This window comes from Saimiri boliviensis, chromosome 13 (assembly GCF_048565385.1).
Source record: "Saimiri boliviensis isolate mSaiBol1 chromosome 13, mSaiBol1.pri, whole genome shotgun sequence".
Lineage (NCBI taxonomy): Eukaryota > Metazoa > Chordata > Mammalia > Primates > Cebidae > Saimiri > Saimiri boliviensis.
This window is the reverse complement of record NC_133461.1, coordinates 25,318,781-25,341,412: the sequence shown is the minus strand read 5'-3', so window position 1 is coordinate 25,341,412 and position 22,632 is coordinate 25,318,781. Positions and strand designations below refer to the sequence as shown.

Sequence of the window (22,632 nt, the reverse complement as noted above, 5' to 3'; positions counted from 1 at the left end):
GTCAAACTAAGATTCATAAGCAAAGGAGAAATAAAATCTACAGACAAGCAAATGCTGAGAGATTTTTGTCACCACCAGGTATGCCTTACAAGAGCTCCTGAAGGAAGCACTAACTATGGAAAGGAAAAACTGGTATCAGCTACTGCAAAAACATACCAAATTGTAAAGACCATCAACATTATGAAGAAATTGCATCAACCAATGGGCAAATAACCAGCTAGCATCATAATAGCGGGATCAAATTCACACATAATGCTATTAAACTTAAATGTAAACAGGCTAAATACACCAATTAAAAGACACAGACTGGCAAATTGGATAAATAGTCAAGACCCATTAGTGTGCTGTGTTCAGGAAACCCATCTCTCATGCAAAGACACACATAGGCTCAAAATAAAGGGATGGAAGAATATTTACCAAGCAAATGGAAAGAAAAAAAAAAGAAGCAGGGTTGCAGTCCTAGTCTCTGATAAAACAGACTTTAGATCAACAAAAATCTAAACTGCTTTCTAATTTTTACTTTAAGTTATTAGCAGATTTTGTTTTACTCAAACTGGTATATCAGTCAGGTTTCAATCAGAGAAAGAAAGAGCCAGTAGGAAATACATACTAAGAAAAGCATTGCAAGGAATTGATTTAAGTGGTTATAATGACTGGCCAGGCAATTCCAAAATCCACTGGGCAGGCCATCAAGATGGGCAGGCTGGAGCTTTCAAGCTAAGTCCACACCCATGCCAGGGCGAAATTTCTTGCCTCAGGGTGGCCTCAGTTATATACTTAAGGCATTTTGTCTGATTTAATCTGGGCCATCCAAGTAGAATAAGGCAATATCTATTACTTAAAATCAACTAAATATGGACTCCAGTTCCATCTACAAAATACCTTCATAGCAATAACTCAGTTGGTGGTGAATTGAGTAACTGAGTAGTGTAGCCTAGCTACATTGATACATATAAATGACCATCACAGAGTATCTCAATTCAATCACTGGAGACAGTATTGACAGGATTGCCCATTCATTTTAAAGAAAAATGAAGTTAAACTTCAACATAACACAAGAGTACATTTTTCATGGATTGGAACTTTATTTTAAACAAGAGCATTATGAAAGTTATAAGCTGTTATGAGCAGGTGACCATTTCTTCTCAGAGTTCTCTCCCTATTAATGTTTTAATTTCTCAGAAAAGCTCTGTACTCCCTCTGCCTCAGTAATCAACAATAGTGCCTATGAAATAGTGAAAAAGATTAACAAAATTAGATCAATACCATATTAACAAATCAAAGTGAGCACAAGCCTACTTAAGGAATGACAAAGAACTTACCTTTGAAGCATCTCTTTGCCATCTTTTTGATATGGTTGAATGTTGTATTTTAACCTAACATTTTCTTTATGTTAAGCATTGTTGTACCCAATCAGTTTTAGTAGATTTTTCAAGTGTTGTTTTGTGTGTGTGTCTTCCCTTTGTCAGGTGCTATTGTGGGCCCTAAGAATATACAATTAAAACCCAAATAGTAAGACAAGAGCACTGAAAGAAGTCTCAATGTATGTCTTCATGGAGTTTCTAGTCTGTTTTATAAAATTAGAAGCTTCTTTAGAAACAGAAATTTATGTTATAGATACCATTATGTGGGTGAATTATCAAATGGACTCTCTAATAGTACTATTTATTGAAGGCAACTGTCCCTTCCTTGACAATAAAAAATCCTTTCTACCCATAGTTTAAAATGCCATCTCCTATTAGTAGTAAGTTTGAATTCCCCTTACTGCTATGTACTCATCTTCCTTTGCAAAAATCTTCAAATATGTAATTTTGTACATGAGCATAATTTCTTTTATTAAGCATTTTTTCTTGGCACCAAATATTTGTGCTATTTCAGATGAATGGGGGGAAAAGATTGCATTTTTATCTTTATCAGTTGTTTGATTCCTTGAGATTTAAGCACTTGACCATTTAGGCTAAGCTCTCAATGTCTCAAAAACATCATATGGTCTTTTGACAAATATTATTTGTTTTACAATAATTTATCATGTTAATGAGCTACTTTGAGCTTTAGGTAAGAAGAAAGTTATTTATATCAAAAATTTTCATTTTTCAGACGAACAATCATATGGCCTCTCTAGTTTACCTGTGTTCTCTGTGCTTTTTCAGATAACCCTAATGTCTTCATTGTGCACAATATTATGCCAAAACTTCATGGAGATTGATTTTCTCTGTCTCTATTGTAGAAGCTAATGCAAAACAAAATATGCTTGAAAGATGGTTTTAAGAGACAAAAACCCTAACATGTTCTTCTGAAGTGCATTGGCTTTGGATCCTTGATTTTTGGCCGAAAGAAAACGTGATCACAGACCTTGAATGAATGATGGTGCCATAAATTTTTAGATTGACCATTCTTTATTTATAGACATGGCTCTTCTGAACAGTAAGAAAAAAATGATCCGTGCAATTTTTGATGATTTCTTCATCATTATAGTTTACATTCTGTATCTGCCCTGAGGCTATGTACATGGACACATTTTTATAAACTGGAAAAAAACCTATAAGCATGTATAGAAATTAATTCTATTTCTTGCTGTGATATTTCTACCTGTTTAGTCAAAATAACAGTAATTATCACAACAGTCACAACAATGTAAAGCTTGTTCACTATTGTTACAATTTTGCTGAAGCTTTCTGAAGCCCAGATAGGAGTACTTGGTGCTTAGTAACTTTCTTCCTCCCTTTGGAAAATTCTTTCATAGGACTGGAGAAAGGAAGTCAGTACAGTTTCCAGGTGTCAGCCATGACAGTCAATGGTACTGGACCACCTTCCAACTGGTATACTGCGGAGACCCCAGAGAATGATCTAGATGGTAAGACTTGTCCTCAGTTACTATCACTCTGATTATCTTCTTTTTACCTCAGCTTCAAAAGGTCTCTGAAAAAAGGAATAAACTCCAACTTTGAGGACATTTATTCTTCCTATATGTTCAGATGCAAAACACAACATAGAAACATTAGTGAATACATAGTCTTGAACAATGCCTTGTAAATAATGCTGTCCAAATGACATAGCATTAATTATGCAGTAATTACAGTCCTCATAATTGTTTTCAAGATAATCTGAAATAAGATATTTTCTATTTATTTTGTTTTGAATAATTGACCTTAACTATTTTGTCACAAGAATTATTGCAATTTAGCATAGTAATCATGAACTATAACTATATAATATAGTTTCTCTTGCTTGTTGTGAGGCTTTTGAAAAACATCTATATATTTTTACTTATGATGTTATCGTTACCTTTACTTGATATAAAAGACAGCCTACTTTATTGGCTTAACTGATAATTGTCCTGAAACATTCATGAGTAGGATATTAGAATTCATATAAGATTTATATATTAATAAATTACATATAAGCAGAGTCCTCGAAATTAGTAAATGAGAAATTGCTCTGGAAATAAAAACATCATGACTAAATTTTTAAAATAAAATTTAAAAGGAATGGTTAAATGAAGTAACAGAAGAAACATTAGTAAAACAGAAATATATAGAACTAGAGTTAGAAATTAAAAAGGTAAGAATTCATAAAAATGAGATGTCCTTGGAAAAGAAGTAAGATATGATAAGTATTCTTAAAGCCAGGTAATCAAAACTAGTGTCAGTAGATATAAAGGTAAACTCATATGTATTGAGAATGTGGCAGCACAAGATAATTGCCTATTATAGCTAACAATGAAATTCTCTTATCCCTTAACTGATACATCTGAAATTATTCTGGTAAAAATGGAGAGTAAAAACTCTATATTCCTTTCTTTTCCCTTCCATTTTTTAATCTTTCTTTCCACGTTTTCCTCATTTTCATTCTTTTCTCATGTCTTCCTCTTTCTTGAACTCCTCCATCTCATCTCTTTCTCCTTCATCTTTCCTTTTTTCTCTTTTTGAGTCTGTCACCATCATTCATGATTTTACTATAGCCAAAGTTTTAGGATTACTAAAATAATTATAGTAACTTTAAATGAACAACAGATGATATTTTCACAATGATAATCACTGCCTTGTGACTGCATATTAATTCAAGGAATATTTACAGAAATCTTACTAAGCATCAGGCACTGTGCTGAGCTTTGAGGATATAATAATGAATAAGAAAGACTTGGTTATTTTCTCATGGAGCTTGAAGTGTAGCCAAAAAGACAGACATTTTGGTGAAGTATAGGAAGTTGACATTGTTACAGTTAAAATCTGTTTGGGTATTTGAAAACTATAGTTCAACATAGGATGGATGGATGGGTGGATACATAGACAGGTAGGCACACAGGAAGACATATGGAAGACTTGCACTTAAATTGAGACCTGAAAGATAAATAAGAATTAAGTATGCTTAGGTATGTGAAAATTGAAGAGAAGGAATAGAGAATAAGGCAATTGAAGAGAAGGAATAGAGAATAAGGTAAATATGGTTTTAAAGTCAAGACAATGATTCCGTTTGGGGACTGAAAAAGGCCATCAAGACTGAAACACAGAGATGGCATATGATGAGGTTTGTAAGATGAGCAGGTTCTAAATCTGATAAGACAAAGTTAAGAATATTAAACATTGTCTTAAGGATGTCATTAAGGCAATGACTTACTTTGTTTTAAGCAAGTCATCAAAGGTTGATTTAAGAAAACATAGTGACTTAATTAGAATTACATTTGTGGAGATTAGTGTGGCTGAATCTCTCTCTCTCTCTCTCTCTCTCTCTCTCTCTCTCTCTCTCTCTCACACACACACACACACACACACACACACACACACACGTATTCTAAGTAGGCAAACACGGACAGTGTCTTTAGGGCAACGCTAGAGGTAATATTGGAATTTACAAAAAAGTAACTTGAAGCTTAGATATATTATTTATTTAACTTTCCTTAGGTTATATAATTGAAAAGTTGTGAAGCTACCAAAAACCACATTTTACAGTGTTCATACCTGTCACTAATAGGTTAAAAATTTTCATTCATGCATTTATTCAATATACATTTTGTATTAAAGGTCTATATATGCCAGACATTCCCTTAAATAATGGAGATAAAACAATAAAGTCCCTACACCCAAGGAGTATAAGTTTTATTGAGATAGAGGTAGATAGTGATAGGTCCTCTGAGGAAAATAAAGCATGGTGGAAGGGATAGCAATGATTAGAAAGTACTCTTTTATAGAATAAGTTGTAAAAATTTCTCTGTTTAAATAAAATATGAACCCAGACTTTAAGGAAGTGAGGGGGAAGCCATAAGAATAGGTCAGACCAAGAGCCCTTCAGGTAGGAGAAAAAGCAAGAACAGTCATCCTGAACAGAGCCTAGCTGGTGATTGAAATATGTATAGCAAGAAGAATGCCAGAGTCATGAGGTTATAATTTCTCTTATGTAAAAAATAAAAGGATGGTCACAATAAACTATACAAATAGTTTCTTTTTTCTATTTTACCTTATTTACCTGAGAAATAAGTTTTAAAGTTTATATATTTATGTTTTATCCTTGTATCTACCCTTATGAAGTATACATTATTAGCCTTACTTTATAGGAGACTAACTTAAACTATGAAAATGTAAATAACTTAATCCACTAGTCAGCTAGCAACTGTGGAGCTCAAAACTAGATTTTGAGGCCGAGGCAGGTGAATCACCTGAGGTCAGGAGTTTGAGACCAGCCTGGTCAACATGGTGAAACTCTGCCTCTACTAAAAATATAAAAATTAGCTGGGCATGGTGGTGCACGCCTGTAATTCCAGCTGTTCAGGAGGCTGAGGGAGGAGAATTGCTTGAACCCAGCAGGTGGAGGTAGCAGTTAGCGAAAATCGTGCCACTGCCCTCCAGCCTGAGAGGTAGAGTGAGCAAGACTCCCTCTCAAAACAAAACTAAACAAAACTAGGTTTTGTGCATTGAGGTCCAGTGTAGGTGATCAGAGAAAAGCCTCCACTAATCCCATGGAAATGACTTCACGACCATAAACACAGTGACTCAAGGCAAACAAATGATTCTGAGAAGTCAGATTATATCATTTACCCAAACTTAAGGGGTTATATCTCTTACTGGAAGGAGAGAAAATAAATAAAGCAGAGGTGCTGACCATCTTACAGAGTGTCCAGAATGAAATGGACTCTACTTGACTTATGTGCTCTTTTTCTTGACTCTGAATGAGTCACAGCTTAAGTAGAACCAAGATATAAAATCACAACTTATTGGAAGACACAAAATTTTCATTTAACTCTATGCTTTCCATATCAGTGCAGTCTAACTATAATCCAACTCATGCATCAGTTTCAATCAAGAATCTCTATGCCATGGTCACAAGAATCTTAATAAATGCTTTTAATTGGATTTGTTTGAACTTTTCTCTGTTCTTGGTTTAAGAATGGCCCTCTTGGACATGTAACATTCCCTCTTTATCTTTGAGTATGGATGTAGTGATTATGAAATATAGTTTAAAAATCTACAGTGTGCTGAATCATGGGGAATACAAACATGAAAACAGCAAGAACAGCTCTGTTGAGACACAGATAACGGTTGCACTGATTGGAAAAGATTTCTTAAAACACGTAGTAGTTGAACTAGAAACTTCAGGGAAAGGGGGTTCTGACAAGTGGGATTATAGGGAAGTGTGTATAGGACTGCGTAGAAGATATTCTTCAAGGAAAATTTGCCTTGGGAAAATTATTTCTGCCACTATTAATTCAAAATGCATCCTCATTCATCCGGTTGTTACTCCTTTACCAGTCAGTTGTCATTACATATTTTCACACATTTCAAATATCACCTTTCTTCTCATTCTCTCTTCTTTTCATTTGGATGATAATTGCTAAGACAATCTTGTCCTTTCCCATAATATATGTATTAGCAATCTGAAAAAAGGCAAATAAAAAATTAATAGAAGAAAGCCAGAGGAATTTATACCTCTTGCACAGAATGCTGTTACATGTTCCGATTTGAGATTATTCACCCTTAGACATAAAAACTAAAAGCCATTTCACACATTTAACTGTGTAAACGTGTGGGACATGTGTGTTTCACTTGCTGTATCAAACTGATAGTACAAAAGGCCTTCTCAATTTATTAATCTCAATTGGTCACTTTCAACTATGTTACTTCCTGAAAGTGATTGTTTCCCTTTCTTTCCTTCTGGTTTTCTTCTTTTGATTGCACCATTTAAATATTAAAAAGTGTAACCCTTGATAGAAATTAATATTCCAAAGAATGAACAAACTCAGTAGTGGTCACCAGTAGCTGCAAAAGAAAACTCAGCCTGCTAGTTTGTTCTATTTTAAAACAGATTTTCTTAAATATTCATCTCATTTTAATGTATTTGTGTAAATGTTTAAATCATGAAATAAGATATAAACAACTTCCACCAAAAGTTTTTTGGCTAATGATGGAAAGCTTTGAGTCCTAAATTTTGAGTCCTAACACTCTGAAGTCAGAAATTCCCATATAGAATTGCTTTGAACTCCCTAAAATTAAGGATATGGAGGAAAAAAGCAATCATTTTAAAAACCACATGAATTGAGAGGCATTCTTTGCTACAGCTGAAGATATCTGCATTGGAAGGTAACTGCAGTATTAGACCTCTCTGGATGCATTGTGCTAAATAACTTACCCCCCTGCTTCAGAGCCTTCTGATAATCCCCAGGAGAGTGATGTACTCATTATTGCATAACTCTGAGCCCTGCAAGTCAGCTAAACAGAAACAGTGCAGGTTGCAGATTGCTGAAGGGAACCCCTGTCTCCTGCGACTTCTGTAGTTCCTCTTGCCTTTGCAACTTGGCTTAAGCAGCGTGAAGATAACAGTAACTTGGAGAAATACCCCGATTCCTCATGGATTGCCCTTTTAATTAGATGTTTTGTTAAAGTAATTATAAAACCAGACTACATTGTTTGTTCAGGGTTCCCTGGAAAGCACGTTGCTATTACTGACAGCTGAGAAGTTTTAAAATATTTATTTTGTGCCTCAGAATTTCAGCTTAAAAAAAAAGACAAGATCATTAGAATTCCCCAAGGCTTTCATCTAAATGTCCTGCATAAAGACATGAGAGAATCTGTGATAGAGTTCAACAAGGTATCCTTCAAGAAACTGAGCTTGGAAATCTGTTTATGCTACTTTTTATTTTGAAGTGAATAGGTGAAAATTGCTATACACTATCAATAATGATATGATTTAAAGTTGAATCTCTGCCCTAAAGTGGAGGAGCTTAGCTATGAAAAGTCAGCAGTGCAGACTTAAGAAAATGCAACAGAGTGGCAGCAAAAAAATGTGAGCCTAGGAGCTGGCCCTAATTTCTTACCCACAGGAAATAGGTAATTAGTCTTATTAACTCAATCTAGTAATAGATGGGTTTGCTATAAATTCATTTCATTTAAGAATTGGGTTAAGGAGTGCAGTTTACACCAGTGAGTAAAAGAATGTGTTCTTCTGGTGATTTAACTTGATGTTAGTATGGGATTTGGTGTGTACAGAGGAGTGAAGGTGGTAGGTCACAGAATTGATTTTTTTCTTGTACTGTTGATAGGGACCACTTATGATATTCCATGTTGCTAATTGACAGATAGACTTGGGGAATTAGATGGGCCAGTGGTACCAGAGCTATTCCATTATGAAATTGAACTCAGCTCCTTATTATCATTCAAGTGGATTTCATCTTACATATAAGAAGCATAACAGGCAAAGCAAAAACTGATTTTTAAAAGCAATATAATACATGTTTCAGTTCCTGGGAAAGTGGTTGTTCAGAATTTCAAAGTTCCACTGTACAAAGGATGGCACAGATTGTTTTGACTTAGATAAAATTCAAAGAAGTTGCAAGTCTTTTGCTTGGTTATAGCAAACTTTCATGTGCTCATGGAATGTCTGATCCTTCTATGACTTGCTTGGCTTTTTCTAAGTACCATGTAAGGGATCAGGTGGGTTCTGGAATCTTAATGACTAGGTTTGGATCCAGTTTCACTTACCATATATTCTTGGGCAAATAACTTTTCTATGTCCTTGGTCTTTTCATCTGTAAAGACGGCATATCAACAATTTCCATCACAGTGGGTTTTTATGAGAATTAACTATAATGATGGCAACAGAGTGCTCAACAGTGTGTTGTTCTTTCTGGTTTTGATAAATTAGTGTATCTCAGACTTTGAATGTAGTTGTTTGTCTGTTTGTTTGTTTTTGAGACAGAGTCTGTTGCCCAGGCTGGAGTGCAGTGGCATGATCTTGGCTCACTGTGACCTCCACCTCTTGGGTTCAAGAGCTTCTCCTGTCTCAGCCTCCCCAGTCTCTGGGATTACAGGTGCCCACTACCACACTTGGCTATTTTTTGTATTTTTAATACAGATGGGTTTTCACCATGTTGGCCAGGCTTGTCTTGAACTCCTGACCTCAGGTGATCTGCCTGCCTCAGCCTCCCAAAGTCCTGAGATTATAGGCATGAGTCACCACACCTGGCCATGACAGCAGTTCTTTCTGACAGTAATATGAAATACTAAGACCATTGGTCTTAGGAACCTGTCCTTGTTCATGATGATAAGCCTTGTTGTCTACATTTAGGGAATAGATGTATTCATTTCTTTTACAAAACGAGAGTGTATATTCAGTATGTCTTAAAAGCCCATCATCTAATTAAGGTATAATTTAATGGGACATCATATAATTATAGCAATATGTGCAAGAGGGCATTTTGTGGAATTAGGCAGTTTTTTAAAAATTTATATTTTTATGGGAATATAAGCAAGCTTTCAAAATTTTATGGTTTTTGTAAGAAACTAAAAGCAAACATTATGCTAAATGGTAAAAATACTAAACACATTTGTTTTAAGGTCCAAACAAGCTTAAAATCTTCCTACAACTTTTGTTATTTTATTTAAGAATATAGAGGTTTTGGCAAGAAAAACAAATGTTAAAAATTTATAACATTTTATTACAAAAAGAAAGAAATCTTATTATTATAAATGGTGTTATTGCATATTTGAAAATTGCAGGAAACTGCACTAAAAACCTAATAGAACTAATAAGAGAATTTAATAAGGTAGTATGTTTCAAAAACATAGCTTTTCTTTATAGTGGCAGTAATTAGTTTAAACATGGAAAAGAAATGCATTTATAAAGCAGCCTAAAATATAGTATTATATAATATAGGACTAAATTTAACAAGATATAAACAAATGTATGTCATAAAACATATAACATTTTATGAAAAAATATAAAACAAGACATGAATAAAGAACAAGTTACATATGTTCCTAGATGAAAAATATGATTATTACTACATTAGTTATTTCCAAATCAAAGATTACTTTCAGACAGTTCTAATCAGAGTAAATTTTAAATGAGTAAGGACTTTCTGGGGTGGAAAAAGAAATTTATTTAGAAGAATAAATGTAAAAGAATCCCAAGAAATTTTGGAAAAGCATAATAAACATTAACATGTACTATAAAGCCTGATTTAAAATCAGATAAGTATAACAAAACTTAGAAACAGCACCTATCTGGGTATATCTGAGAAATAACTATAAAAATAAAGCTGGCCTCTCAACCAGCAGATTAGTTACTAAATGGTGTGAAACTATTGCCAGTACTTTTAGTAGAACAGAAAATGTTTTTCTTCTTTTACATCAAACTAGGTGACAGTGGTTGATTCTGGTGATGGAATTGAAGGCAAAGGAGGATGAAGGCATCACATCTTATATAATTCAAAAATAGAAAGGCCTCAGGTGTCTATAGGATTTTGTCATCATTTTTCTTCTGGTATTTTTAAATATAACAAAGATAGGTGACTCAATCACAAGTCTTTTTATGCAATTGGAGGTTTTGAGCTAATCTTTCAAATACCATTTCTCTTAAGACTGATTGCATTCTTCACTTTGTGTCTGGTACCAGTAACCACTTGTCATCCAATCCAGAAGCCTCCATATCACCCTCATCTCCATTTCACTTCCTGTAGATATCCATTCAATCACCAATATCTGTAATTTCTACCTTCATAATAGATTTGGAATCCATCTTCCCTTCTCCACACCCAGCACCACACTTTATTTCAGGCTCATGTCATTTGTCACCTGAAAGTAGCCTCAGATTTGCTGTTTCTGGACACTTGTTTGCTCCCCCGCCTCTTTAGACCCTATAGTGTTGGCAGAGTGATTTTTTTAATCACCAGATGAAATTGTAATATTCATTATTAAAATTAATGAGAGATGAGGGAGGGCTTGACTATAAAGGGGAAGCCTATGGAAATTAGCGGGTGACAGAATGGTTCTGTATCATGACAGAAGTGGTGGATACAAAATTTTACCCATTTATCAAAATCCATAAAGCTATATATACCACTAAGTAAATTTTGCTGCATATAATTTTTTAAATCTATTAAAAATAAATATTCCCAGCTTAGTTAACATAGGGAGACCCCATTTCTACAAAAATTTTCTTATAAAAATTAGCCAAGTGTGCTGGTGCAGGCCTGTGGTCCCAGCTACTCAGGAGCTGAGGTAGGAAGATCACTTGAGTCCTAGTGATCAAGGCTGCAGTGAGCCACGACTGTGCTACTGCACTCCATCCTGTGTGACAGAGTGAGAACGTGTCTCAAAAAAAAAAAAAAAAAAAAGAGAATTGAGAATATTAGAAGTAGGATGGTAAAAGAATACAAAGTAGAGTTCAATGGTGAATAGAAGTGGTTGTCCACTATGATAAGTAAGCAAACAAATAACATTTAAAGTTAATAGCAGTGAGTGGCCTAAGGGAAATGATGTCCTTTGGTGAGAAAAGGCCCTGCCTATAGAAATGAACACATTTGTATGTATCAGATCTGCCTGGAAAGGCAGAGTGTGGGTGTATCAATTGCCTTATGTAGCTTGCTGTAAAGAAATATAGGCTATTAAGGACTGGAACAAAACTCTAACAAAACAATCTATAAAATGCAGCATGCTAAATGGAGAACAAATATGTGAATATTTCTCAAAAGTTCCAACTGCCTGACACAACTTGGCAGTGCCATCCATAGCAGACAGTATGTGGTGGTGACTGCTTGCATCACCAAGATGTGGCACAGACAAATTTAGCTGCCCACTAGGAGAAAAAAAAAAAGTATCCAGTGTGGAGTAGATGGCTGGAGTGAGGTGAAGGAAGGGAAAATCACAGGTGAAGAAAGTAGAGAGGTAAGCAGAGAGACAGATCATTTATAGCCTTCAGACTGTTGTAAAGAACATGGCCCACAATGTGGTTTGGGAACACTGTAGGGGGTTTTGAGCAGAGCAGTAACATGATCTTAAATGTAGTTTTGTATACACATGTTCATACTATATCTATATTCATACACATTTATTTTAAATACCATCTGTGTGCTGATGGCTTCCACATCTGTGTATATCTAACTGTGACCTTTCACCAAAATCCCAGACTTATATATTCAACTACTTTTTGAGAGAGCCACAGGTTTGACTAATAGGCATCTTACGTTGAACGTGACCCAAGGAAAACTCATCTGTTTTTCCTCATTTCAGTTCATTGACCAACAGTTACCAGGTCAAAGACCTATGGGTTATGATTAAATCTCCCTTTTCCTGCACTACTCACCTCTACTCTATAGTTTTGTTAACTATACATTACAAATGTCCTAAATCTATCCACTTCATATCATCTTCACAACAGCCACCCAGATAAATGCAAAAGCAATTTTATGGTCTCCACACCTGGAACATCAAGGATAAGACAGAGAATGAAAAAGATAAAAAGAGTTACAGGCATGGTGATCCTCTTTGGTTTCTCTTAATACCAGGCTTGTCCCTGCAATAAAGCATTTGCATTAGCTGTTCCCTCTCCCTACAGAGCTTACTACTCTCTGATGTTTGCTTGACTAGTTCTTTCAGATCATCCACTTTAGACTCAAATGGGGAGAACTTCCTCGATGGGTCAGTTGTTATCCCATCAGCATAGTACTCATCAAGATCTCATGATTGTCTTATCTTTTCATTATTAGGACTTATTTTTTGTCTTTCCTTTCCCAACACTATATTTTCAGTACCTAGAACTATGACTAGTATGTAGGAGATGCATAGTTGTTGAAATGCCACAGGGATTAATATAATACATGACCTAGTATACTGCATGTGAACATTACACATCAGTAGAAATCTGTGTAACATATCTACATTCCTGTTAAAAATAATATGTCTACATATCTGCTGCAAAGAATAACGTCTACATATATTACATATATGTTACAAAGAATAACATGTCTACATACATGTTGCAGAAAATAACATATGTTCATTAGAACCAAAGTATACCAGGAGAGAATCCATAATTCAATAAAATAATCAAGAATGGCAATTAACCTAGTTATGTTGATCACTCAGACTCTAGTTAAAATTTGGTGCCTTGTATTAGTCAGTTTTCATGCTGCTGATAAAGACATGCCAAAGACAGGGCAAGTTATAAAAGAAAGAGGTTTAATGGACTCACAGTTCCACATGGCTGGGGAGGCTTCACAATCATGGCAGAAGGTGAAAGGCACATCTCACATGGCAGCAGACAAGAGAAGAGAACTTGAGCAGGGAAACTCCACTTTATAAAACCATCAGATCTTGTGAGACTTACTCATTATCACAATAATAGCATGAGAAAGACCAGCCCTCATGATTCAATCATCTCCCAATGGGTCCCTCTCACAATGGGTGAGAATTGTGAGAGCTACAACTTAAGATGAGATTTGGGTGGGAACACAGCCAAACCATATCAGACCTCATTAATTTAAACATTTCAGGCAAAATGTGCTCTTTGGTTCCAAATTAACTCAATAATGGCCCTAATACTCCTCTGTGCTTCATTTGTGCAAGCAATGTCCCAGAGATATTTGTAAACTGTTTCATGCCTGAGCAGCAAATTTCAGTTTCTGACTCCAAGTAAGGATTACTCATATATCTTCCACAGCATGTTTTCTAAATTGATGTTTTATAGTTCATTCCAATAGTAACCACTTTCCTAATCCATAAGATTATCTGTGTTATAGAAAACTCACTCAGGTAGCATAAAAGGAAAATTGTTATTTCTGCCTTTGGATTTAGAAGCGAGTGGGCATAAATTGGCTATCCTCCATTATGAACAATCTCCTGGCATAGTTATCATCATGATGAGGCCATATATTATGAATGGCTTAGATCTAATACTACCTTGATAGGAACTGTCCTTCTGGTCCTATGGGCTTAATTTGGTAATAAAGGGTCATTAAGCCTGGGCATGTAGATGCATACCTATAATTCAACACTTTAGGAGGCTGAAGTGGGTGGATTGCTTGAGTCCAGGAGTTCAAGATGAGTCTGGACAACATGGCAAAACTCTGTCTCTACAAAAATAAAATAACATAAAATAATAAATAAATTAGCTGGATGTGCTGGCACATGCCTGTAGTCCCAGCTACTAGGGAGGCTGAAGTGGGAGGTTAGCTTGAGCCAGAGGGTTAGAAGCTACAGTGAGCTGTGATCACACCACTGCAACCCAGCCTGGGTGATGGAGCACGATTCTGTCACACACACACATGTACACACATACGCACACAAACCTAATTGATATTTAGATGAAGAGGCAACATATCTTCTATGTACTAACATTTTTTCTAATGTTAATCATTATTTTGAGGCTTATCTTTAGGGTTGAAACATTTTCATGCAGTGAAGAATGAAGAGGAGTCTTATGTTCCAATAGCTCCTCTTCTTTAAGAGCCAGTTGGTGTCCTCATTACAATGGTATTTTTAAAGCTCCAATGAATAAAATTCCATAGTTACTAACTTAACCAATTTGCAAGAGAACTATGCTATGGTTTGCAGAAACATGGAGACATAGGTACTGTTCTGAAAACATTTTAATAGATTTTCCTTTTGTTCTAAAAGGTGTTAAATATTATCATTCAAATCACTGTGACTTCATATTGCTCTTAAATAGTCATAAATGAGGAAGATCTAGTTTATTTTCTTGATGTAAGATGAGACAGATTATCTTGTAGTTTGTTACCCAGGCTGGAGTGCAATGGCGCCATCTCGGCTCACCGCAACCTCCGCCTCCTGGGCTCAGGCAATTCTCCTGCCTCAGCCTCCTGAGTAGCTGGGATTACAGGCACGAGCCACCATGCCCAGCTAATTTTTTGTATTTTTAGTAGAGACGGGGTTTCACCATGTTGACCAGGATGGTCTCGATCTCTCGACCTCGTGATCCACCCGCCTCGGCCTCCCAAAGTGCTGGGATTACAGGCTTGAGCCACCGCGCCCGGCCTTATCCTGTAGTTTTAATAGTTATTGCAAAAACTTCAAATGTGCTAAACAGAACTGACTTAGGAGTCCATTGCATTTCAAGGGCACTGGTGAGACTGTGGCAGTAGGGTTGAAAAGTATGAATCCATGCTTTTCATCTCTTTTATTACTTTTACTTAGAGTTTATATTAGGAAATACTTCACAAACATTGTATTTCTGCTGTTAAGGTTTATATACACATTTTGAGACATAATTTTTTATGATGTCTTTGTATATTATATCATAGGCCTTTTTTAGGGCATACAAATAATAGCTTTCCCTTTTTGTTCACAAAGGGCCATCTTTGGGGGAAAAAAAGTATCTAGAGAATTCTGTTGACATGGCATCTTTAGAATGTATTGAAAAACTATTGGTATGGTACCTATTTTGAAAACATTAATAAGAAAATGCTTCCATCTATCACTTAAGCTAGAAGTGAGAATGCTGAATATGGATAAAGGTGTATGGGATTGTGCCAGCTTTTGCTATTATGTTGAGGGGAAAAATGTAACATTACCTCTAGTCATCAGATTTTCTTACATAATTTGGCATATGTTACTTTCAAAGATTTTAAGAAGCAATGGACATAGAAATTTTTGGTACATAAATAATGAAGTGAATAGTTTGAATAAAATTCAAATCACTAATATTTTTAAGTACTCATTAATTGCCAAGAACTGTGTTAGCACTTACGGAAGTTTGGATGGGCATATTCTTTCTTACATATCTTTGCATAATACTTCACTGATTTTCAAAGAATAGGCTACATGTGCTTGTATTTAGTCAATGGAAATATTGATCATAATCTATTGTAACTGCATTTTTACTTGCCTCTCTTTCTCATTAGACTATAAACTCCAATTGTGTGGGTTTTATGTCTGCCATATTTGTTCTTCCTGTATCCTGAACATTATAGGTACCTAGCCCCACACCTCAAACATATAAATATTTATATGTTATATAAATATTTATTAATTGAATAATAATCAGTATCCAGAAAAAAAATTCTTTTAAGCTAAGAAACAGGGAAGAAAGACAACATAAAAATCAGACCATCAATTTTTATTAAAACTTATTAATTTCAACACACAATCCATTTAAAAGAAAACGTATGTCAAGATGGCATGCACATTCTCTTTTAATAGCTAACAATATTTGAGAATTTATTTGCTACTTATAATGAGTATGATTGTATGAATTATCTCATTAAGTCTTCTAAACACCATACCTTCATTCTACAGGTTAGGGAACTGAAGCTTAGAGAGGATAAGTAATTTCTCAAAATCTCACAGACAGTATACAGTACAAGTTTGAACTCTTTCTTAGAGCAGAGTTCAAACTTTGAGTCAATCAATATTTGGAATGCCAACTTAATCAGAAGGGAAACTCAGAGAAGTGAAATAATTTCACAAGGACACAGAGTTGGTAAATGACAGAACATGGCATTAAACCAGTTTGCACAGGTCCAAAGGTTGTAAGGCTTTAATCCAGGACACTGTCTTCTTTCTTTTAATAATAAATGCATTTTTTCACTGATTTAATAAACCATGAATCAAGTACCATCCTAATCATGCTGGACATATCATGGCTCTTAACTGTTTCTCCAGGCAATTACTTAAGAAAGGACTGGTTAATTTGTTTTTGTTTTTAGATAAAGTAAATAATTATTGGATAAGACAGCATTGACATTTTATTTTCCATTCTATTATTCTTATATCTGCCTTGGTTTCACCCTTTATTAATGATACCTAAGAAGAAATATGTAGAAAGAAAAAAAAACCTAAGTAAGAAACTATTTGAATAAATATGCATTGATGCTACCTACTATGCCCATGGAAAGAATTTGGTATTCTTGTATGCTTAAGGAATTTTGTGAAAATCAAATCAAGCATAGAAAATGTATCACAAGCTGAAATAAAGAGTGACTTGGGCAACAGGTAGATGCATTATTTGAGCATCTATGAAATATGATTTGTCTTGCTTAAACGGTGTTCTGCCATGCTACATTTTCCATTATGAGACATGCTGATGATGCTGCTTTTTGAATCCTAGAATCTCAAGTTCCTGATCAACCAAGCTCTCTTCATGTGAGACCCCAGACTAACTGCATCATAATGAGTTGGACTCCTCCCTTGAACCCAAACATTGTGGTCCGAGGTTATATTATCGGTTATGGCGTTGGGAGCCCTTATGCTGAGACAGTGCGTGTGGACAGCAAGCAGCGATATTATTCCATTGAGAGATTAGGTGAGTATCTGTCATTTTTTATTCTATTAAGAGAAATTAATGATTTATTTTAAATCATTTTCTTTCTTGGAAGACTATTCCCTGGGATTATGGTTTCAACTTAATAGCATATATTAAATCTGAAAAAAAAAAAAAAAAAAACACCTCTCTATCTACATACACACACAAGCACACATACACATTTCTTCTTTGAATTTGGGATTTCAGGTCTTTGATCTAGAGAGATTGGCAATGGTCCTTGCTCTGGTGTGTTCCCTTGCTTATAGGTTATAGGATGCAAAAAGTGCATTGGGTCATTTTTTCTTTTTCCAATGGTCAATGGAAACTTCCAATCGTAATAATTTCTATTAAAAAAAAAGTCAACACATTTTTTGTCTTTGTTGTTCTCACTATGAAAACGTTCTGTTAATTTTTCTTTAACCTTGAATTAGCTACTCATAGGGTCTTCTTTTTCCTTAACATTCACAAATATGAATGTTAAAGCCTCTGTCATTATGACTGCAAAACAAGATGAAAGAAGGAACTTTCAGTCAAGACAATATGTCAGAATGAACAGACTCCTTCCTGCATCTATACCTGCCCCTACCAATCTGGTTTCTCTTAGTATACTCAACTCAGTCTCATTTTTTTACCGAATAAAATACTTCAGTTTTGATAGTTCTGAATTCATTAAAAACTTGTTCATTCAGAGAGGGCTAATATGTGTAAAAGTGTTCATATTCATTTTAGATCTGATTTCCCATAGTGCTGTAGGAGATTATATTATTAACCCAGAGAAATAAAGTAAACATACATGATATATCAGGATGCCAGTAAGTTAAACAATTTTCATAAAGCAAAATGCAAGTTTATTCCATTCTACCTGTTGATTTAATACCATATTACATCACCCCACTGGAAATGCAGCTTGATTGGGCAAACAGGGTGTAGGGGGTAGGGGGATCTGCTGCTTATTTGCAGGGTCTCTCACAAACAGAACATTCGTGAGGAGAAGCCTGATTTGAATTTGAATAGCTAAAGTGCTGTAGCAAGAAAAGATTTTGTCAGTAAAAAAGGAAAATTGCACTGACCCATTCTCTCTATAATTGCTTCAAACACTAATAAGAGAAACACCTACTGAAAATCTCCACAATTTTAGTTAGCTTGGCATTTAGAAATAATATTCTTTCCATCAGTTCCTGAGTTTGAATGTAAAGGCAATCACAAAAATCATATTTTATGGCCATCAAACCTATGTCAGGGGACTCTCACTTATCCATTATTCAGCATTCACCATCTCTGACAGTTCATCTTGATGCCACTCACCCAGACAGAGGGAGGGAGGTGCCTGTGGCAGTGAATAGGCTCCCAGGCAATGAGAATGTGGTGCCAGCTCAGAAGGAAGTCAGGAGAGAAACTGCATTGTTATACCCTATCCTTTTGATAATGATTCTCATTGTTACCAAAACAACTTTTTAGAAGTCTTCAATTTTAGTAAAGTTTAGGAGTTTGGGAGATTAACACTGGCAAATCTCCCCAAATGCTTAACAAGAAAAACAAAAATTCCCTGTAAGATATATTCTAAAGAGCAAGGAAAATTATTAATGGTAAAAAGGAATATATACAAGCCTGTCTCAGTAATAATTAGGAGTTTGCACTTTACAGTTTACCTGGAAAGAGTAATTACACATGCATGTAGGTATGTAAGTTCTATCAGTTGATACTTTTTTACATAGTCCCATGTCTTAATATAAAATATGAAATACAATAATTAGCATGTTCATTAAATACCCTCATGGTTATGCAAATGAACTGTCATTTTTCCAACATGTGTTTTCACTATTTAGACAAAATGTGTGTGAGATGTACCCTAAGCTCTAATCTTTATAAAGAATTTGTTCAAGTCCACGTTTATGCTGCAAATAAATCACTATTTTATTTATTCTATGATCATTACAATTGACAAATCAGTTTTCATAGTAACTTTTTGAGAAAGCATTTATAATTTTTGTGGATTTTTAAAGACTTTGAAAGACAGAGTTGTCTAGTCATTATATGTAGATAAAAAAGAAAAGGAAATTTTATGTTTTAAGGACTGTATGACAGTTATACCGCTAAAAGTGAATTAAAGTAATTGTAATTCATTTAAGCATAGGGTCAGCCATAACTTCAAGTATCATGGTTGTATATTAAACTATAAAAAAAGCTATTTGTTTTATAATTGACCAACAAACCTCTTCGTCTGTTTCATGAGAGAGCAAGACTTCTAAACAGCATTTTATTCACAGTTTAGACACCAGACACTGTGATCAGCTTCTGGACTGGAAATACAGGAACATTTTGAGTAATATCTAATAATGCCTGATTAAAAGCAAACAAACAACTTGCCTACTATAGGCACAGAGCTTCATTAATCTATGTTTGTACTGTTAAATATTTATAATTAATCTATTGACATTTTACTCCTTTTAGTTCAAGAGCCCTAGTACTAGACTTGGTATAAACAAATGATACAGACACACAAGCTGAGTTTAGTACTTCTTAGCAAAATTAATTTGAAACCCAACCATGTTTTTAAAAACTCACTGTCTACCTACCAGTTGATCTTTTTATCTATTTATCTATCATTACATCTTTTTTCAGGTATTATTTATATACAGTACACTGTTTACATTAAAAGGGTACATTTTGGCATTTTTAAAAGAGCATTATTGAGGTATAATATTTGTTCAATAAGCTATATTTTTATAATATTTTCTCTAATCTCAGTAATACTTTATACTTTCAAATGTAAAGGTCTTCAATGTTTATGTTAAACTTATTCCTAAATACATATGCATATGTAGGAATATACATATATTAGAAATATCTAAATATAAAACTTATATATACATATGCATGTATATTTGGATATATATATACACACACACACATATATTTTAGATTATATATATATTTGTATATATGTACATTATATATACATACACTTGGATTATTTTAAATAGAACTTTTTAAAATTTATTTTAAATAAATTTTTACTATAGTAAATTTATAGATGTATTATATAATGTATATATAGATGTATTGATATATGTATAAATGTATGGAATACAACAGATTTTAATGCTAACTTTGTATCCTAATAGCTGTTAAATTTACCTATATTTCCATTAAAATTTTCTATTTAATCAAACATATCTATGTGAATAGAAAGTTTTATATTTAGTTTCTGATTTCTGTCCCTTTTATTTCTTTTGACTTATTTCAGTGGTTAGGATCTGCAGTAAAATGTTAAACGAAAGTGCTGAAAGCAGGTATCTGCCTTGTTTCTGATCTTAGGAGAAAAAAATTTAGTCTTTACCATGAAATGGGTTATTATCTCTGGGTTCTTTAAGCCTTTTGTGAGATTGAGGAAATGTTATCCTCCTTCTAGCTTTCTAGAAATTTTGATCATGAATATTTGTTGAATTTTATTAGATAACTTTCCATCTTTTGAAATGACCTTTTATTACTTTTTTCTTTTTTTATAACATGATGAATTACATTGATTTTTGAAGGGTAACCAACCTTGAATTTCCTGTATAAATCCTGTGTGGCCAACATGTATTATTCTTATGTTGTTTAATTTGATTTGTTAATGCTTTTTAAGGAGTTTTTTTGTGCCTATATTCAGTATGTTATAGTTGTCTACAATTTTCTTTTCATGTAGTGTCTATATTCTATTTCTCTTTTACTCTAGTTAGATTGGCTCAAAAAACGAGCTGGACAGTATTTACTCTCCTTCTGTTACAGAAAAGTTTTTGTAAAATGGATTTTATTTGTTCCTTAAGTATTTTATAGATTTCACTAATGAAATTATCTGGACCTGAGATGTTTTTTATAGGAAGTCTTAGATAATAGATGTAATTTTTTAAAACAGATATAGGTCTAATTTGCATACATTCTTGTATTGATTTTGGTAAGTTAAATTTTTAATAAAATCTGTTCATTTCATTTTGTCCCTTTTTGGCAAAGAATTATTCATAGTATTCTCTTTATCAGTTATCTATGGTTATTGACTGCTTATTCATTTTGGATATTTGGTCTCTTCTGGTTCTTCTCTTTTTATTTGTGATGTCCAGACAGGGGTTTACTAATTTTGTTGATCTTGTCAAAGAAAGAAACGTTTACATTACTAACTTTTCTATTCTCTATCTCTATTTTATTTGTTTGATTCTGCTCTTATCTTGACTACTTCCTTCCTCATACTTATTTTGGTTCTGGACTTCTATTTCTAATTTATTAATATATGAACTTTATATGCATCTATTATTCCTCTAGGTATCATTTTACTTGCATTCCACAAATTTTGATATGTTGTGTTTTTATTACAATTTAGTTCAAAACATTTCCTAATTTTCCTTGAGATTTATTTTTCTCCCTAAGTTATTTAGAAGGGTGTTACTTAATTTTTAAATTTTGGGATTTTCCTAGTTTGTCTTGTTACTGTTGGTTTTCTTTTTTTGTTTGTTTGTTTTCTTTATTTTTATTTTACTTTAGGTGCATATTATATCTGGCATTTCTCCCCATGTTATCCCTCCCTACCCTCCCCACACCCCTGTCTCTCCCCTACTTGACCCCAACTGCCCCCAGTGTGTGATGCTCCTCTCCTTGAGTCCATGTGTTCTCATTGTTCAACACCCACATATGAGTGATAACATGCAGTGTCTGGCTTTCTGTTCTTATGTCAGTTTGCTGAGAATGATACTTTCCAGATTCATCCAAGTCCCTACCAAGGACACAAACTCAATGTTTTTTTTATGGCTGGGTAGTATTCCATGATGTATATGTACCACATTTTCTTTGTCCAGTGTATCTTTGATGGGCATTTAGGTTGGTTCCAGGTCTTTGCTATTGTACACAGGGCTGCAATGAACATATGTGTGCATGTATCTTTATAGTAGAATGATTTATAGTTCTTTGGGTATATACCCAGTAAAGGGATTGTTGGGTCAAATGGAATTTCTATTTCTAGATCCTTGAGAAATCGCCACACTGTCTCCCACAATGGCTGAACTAATATACACTCCCACCAACAGTGTAAAAGTGTTCCTGTTTCTCCACATCCTTTCCAGGATCTCTTGT

The 22,632-nt window shown here is 34.2% G+C and overlaps 1 protein-coding gene across 4 annotated transcripts in view; it reads left to right on the top strand.

The window, feature by feature from the left end:
- The window catches only part of DCC (DCC netrin 1 receptor), a 1,201,717-nt gene that overhangs the window by 975,830 nt on the left and 203,255 nt on the right, over window positions 1–22,632 (top strand). For all 4 annotated transcript variants that reach the window (XM_003926060.3, XM_074383427.1, XM_074383426.1 and 1 more), the window contains exons 14-15: window positions 2,744–2,854; window positions 17,335–17,529. In XM_003926060.3, the coding sequence (XP_003926109.1) occupies window positions 2,744–2,854; window positions 17,335–17,529 (306 nt within the window). The remainder of the gene's footprint in view (window positions 1–2,743; window positions 2,855–17,334; window positions 17,530–22,632) is intronic.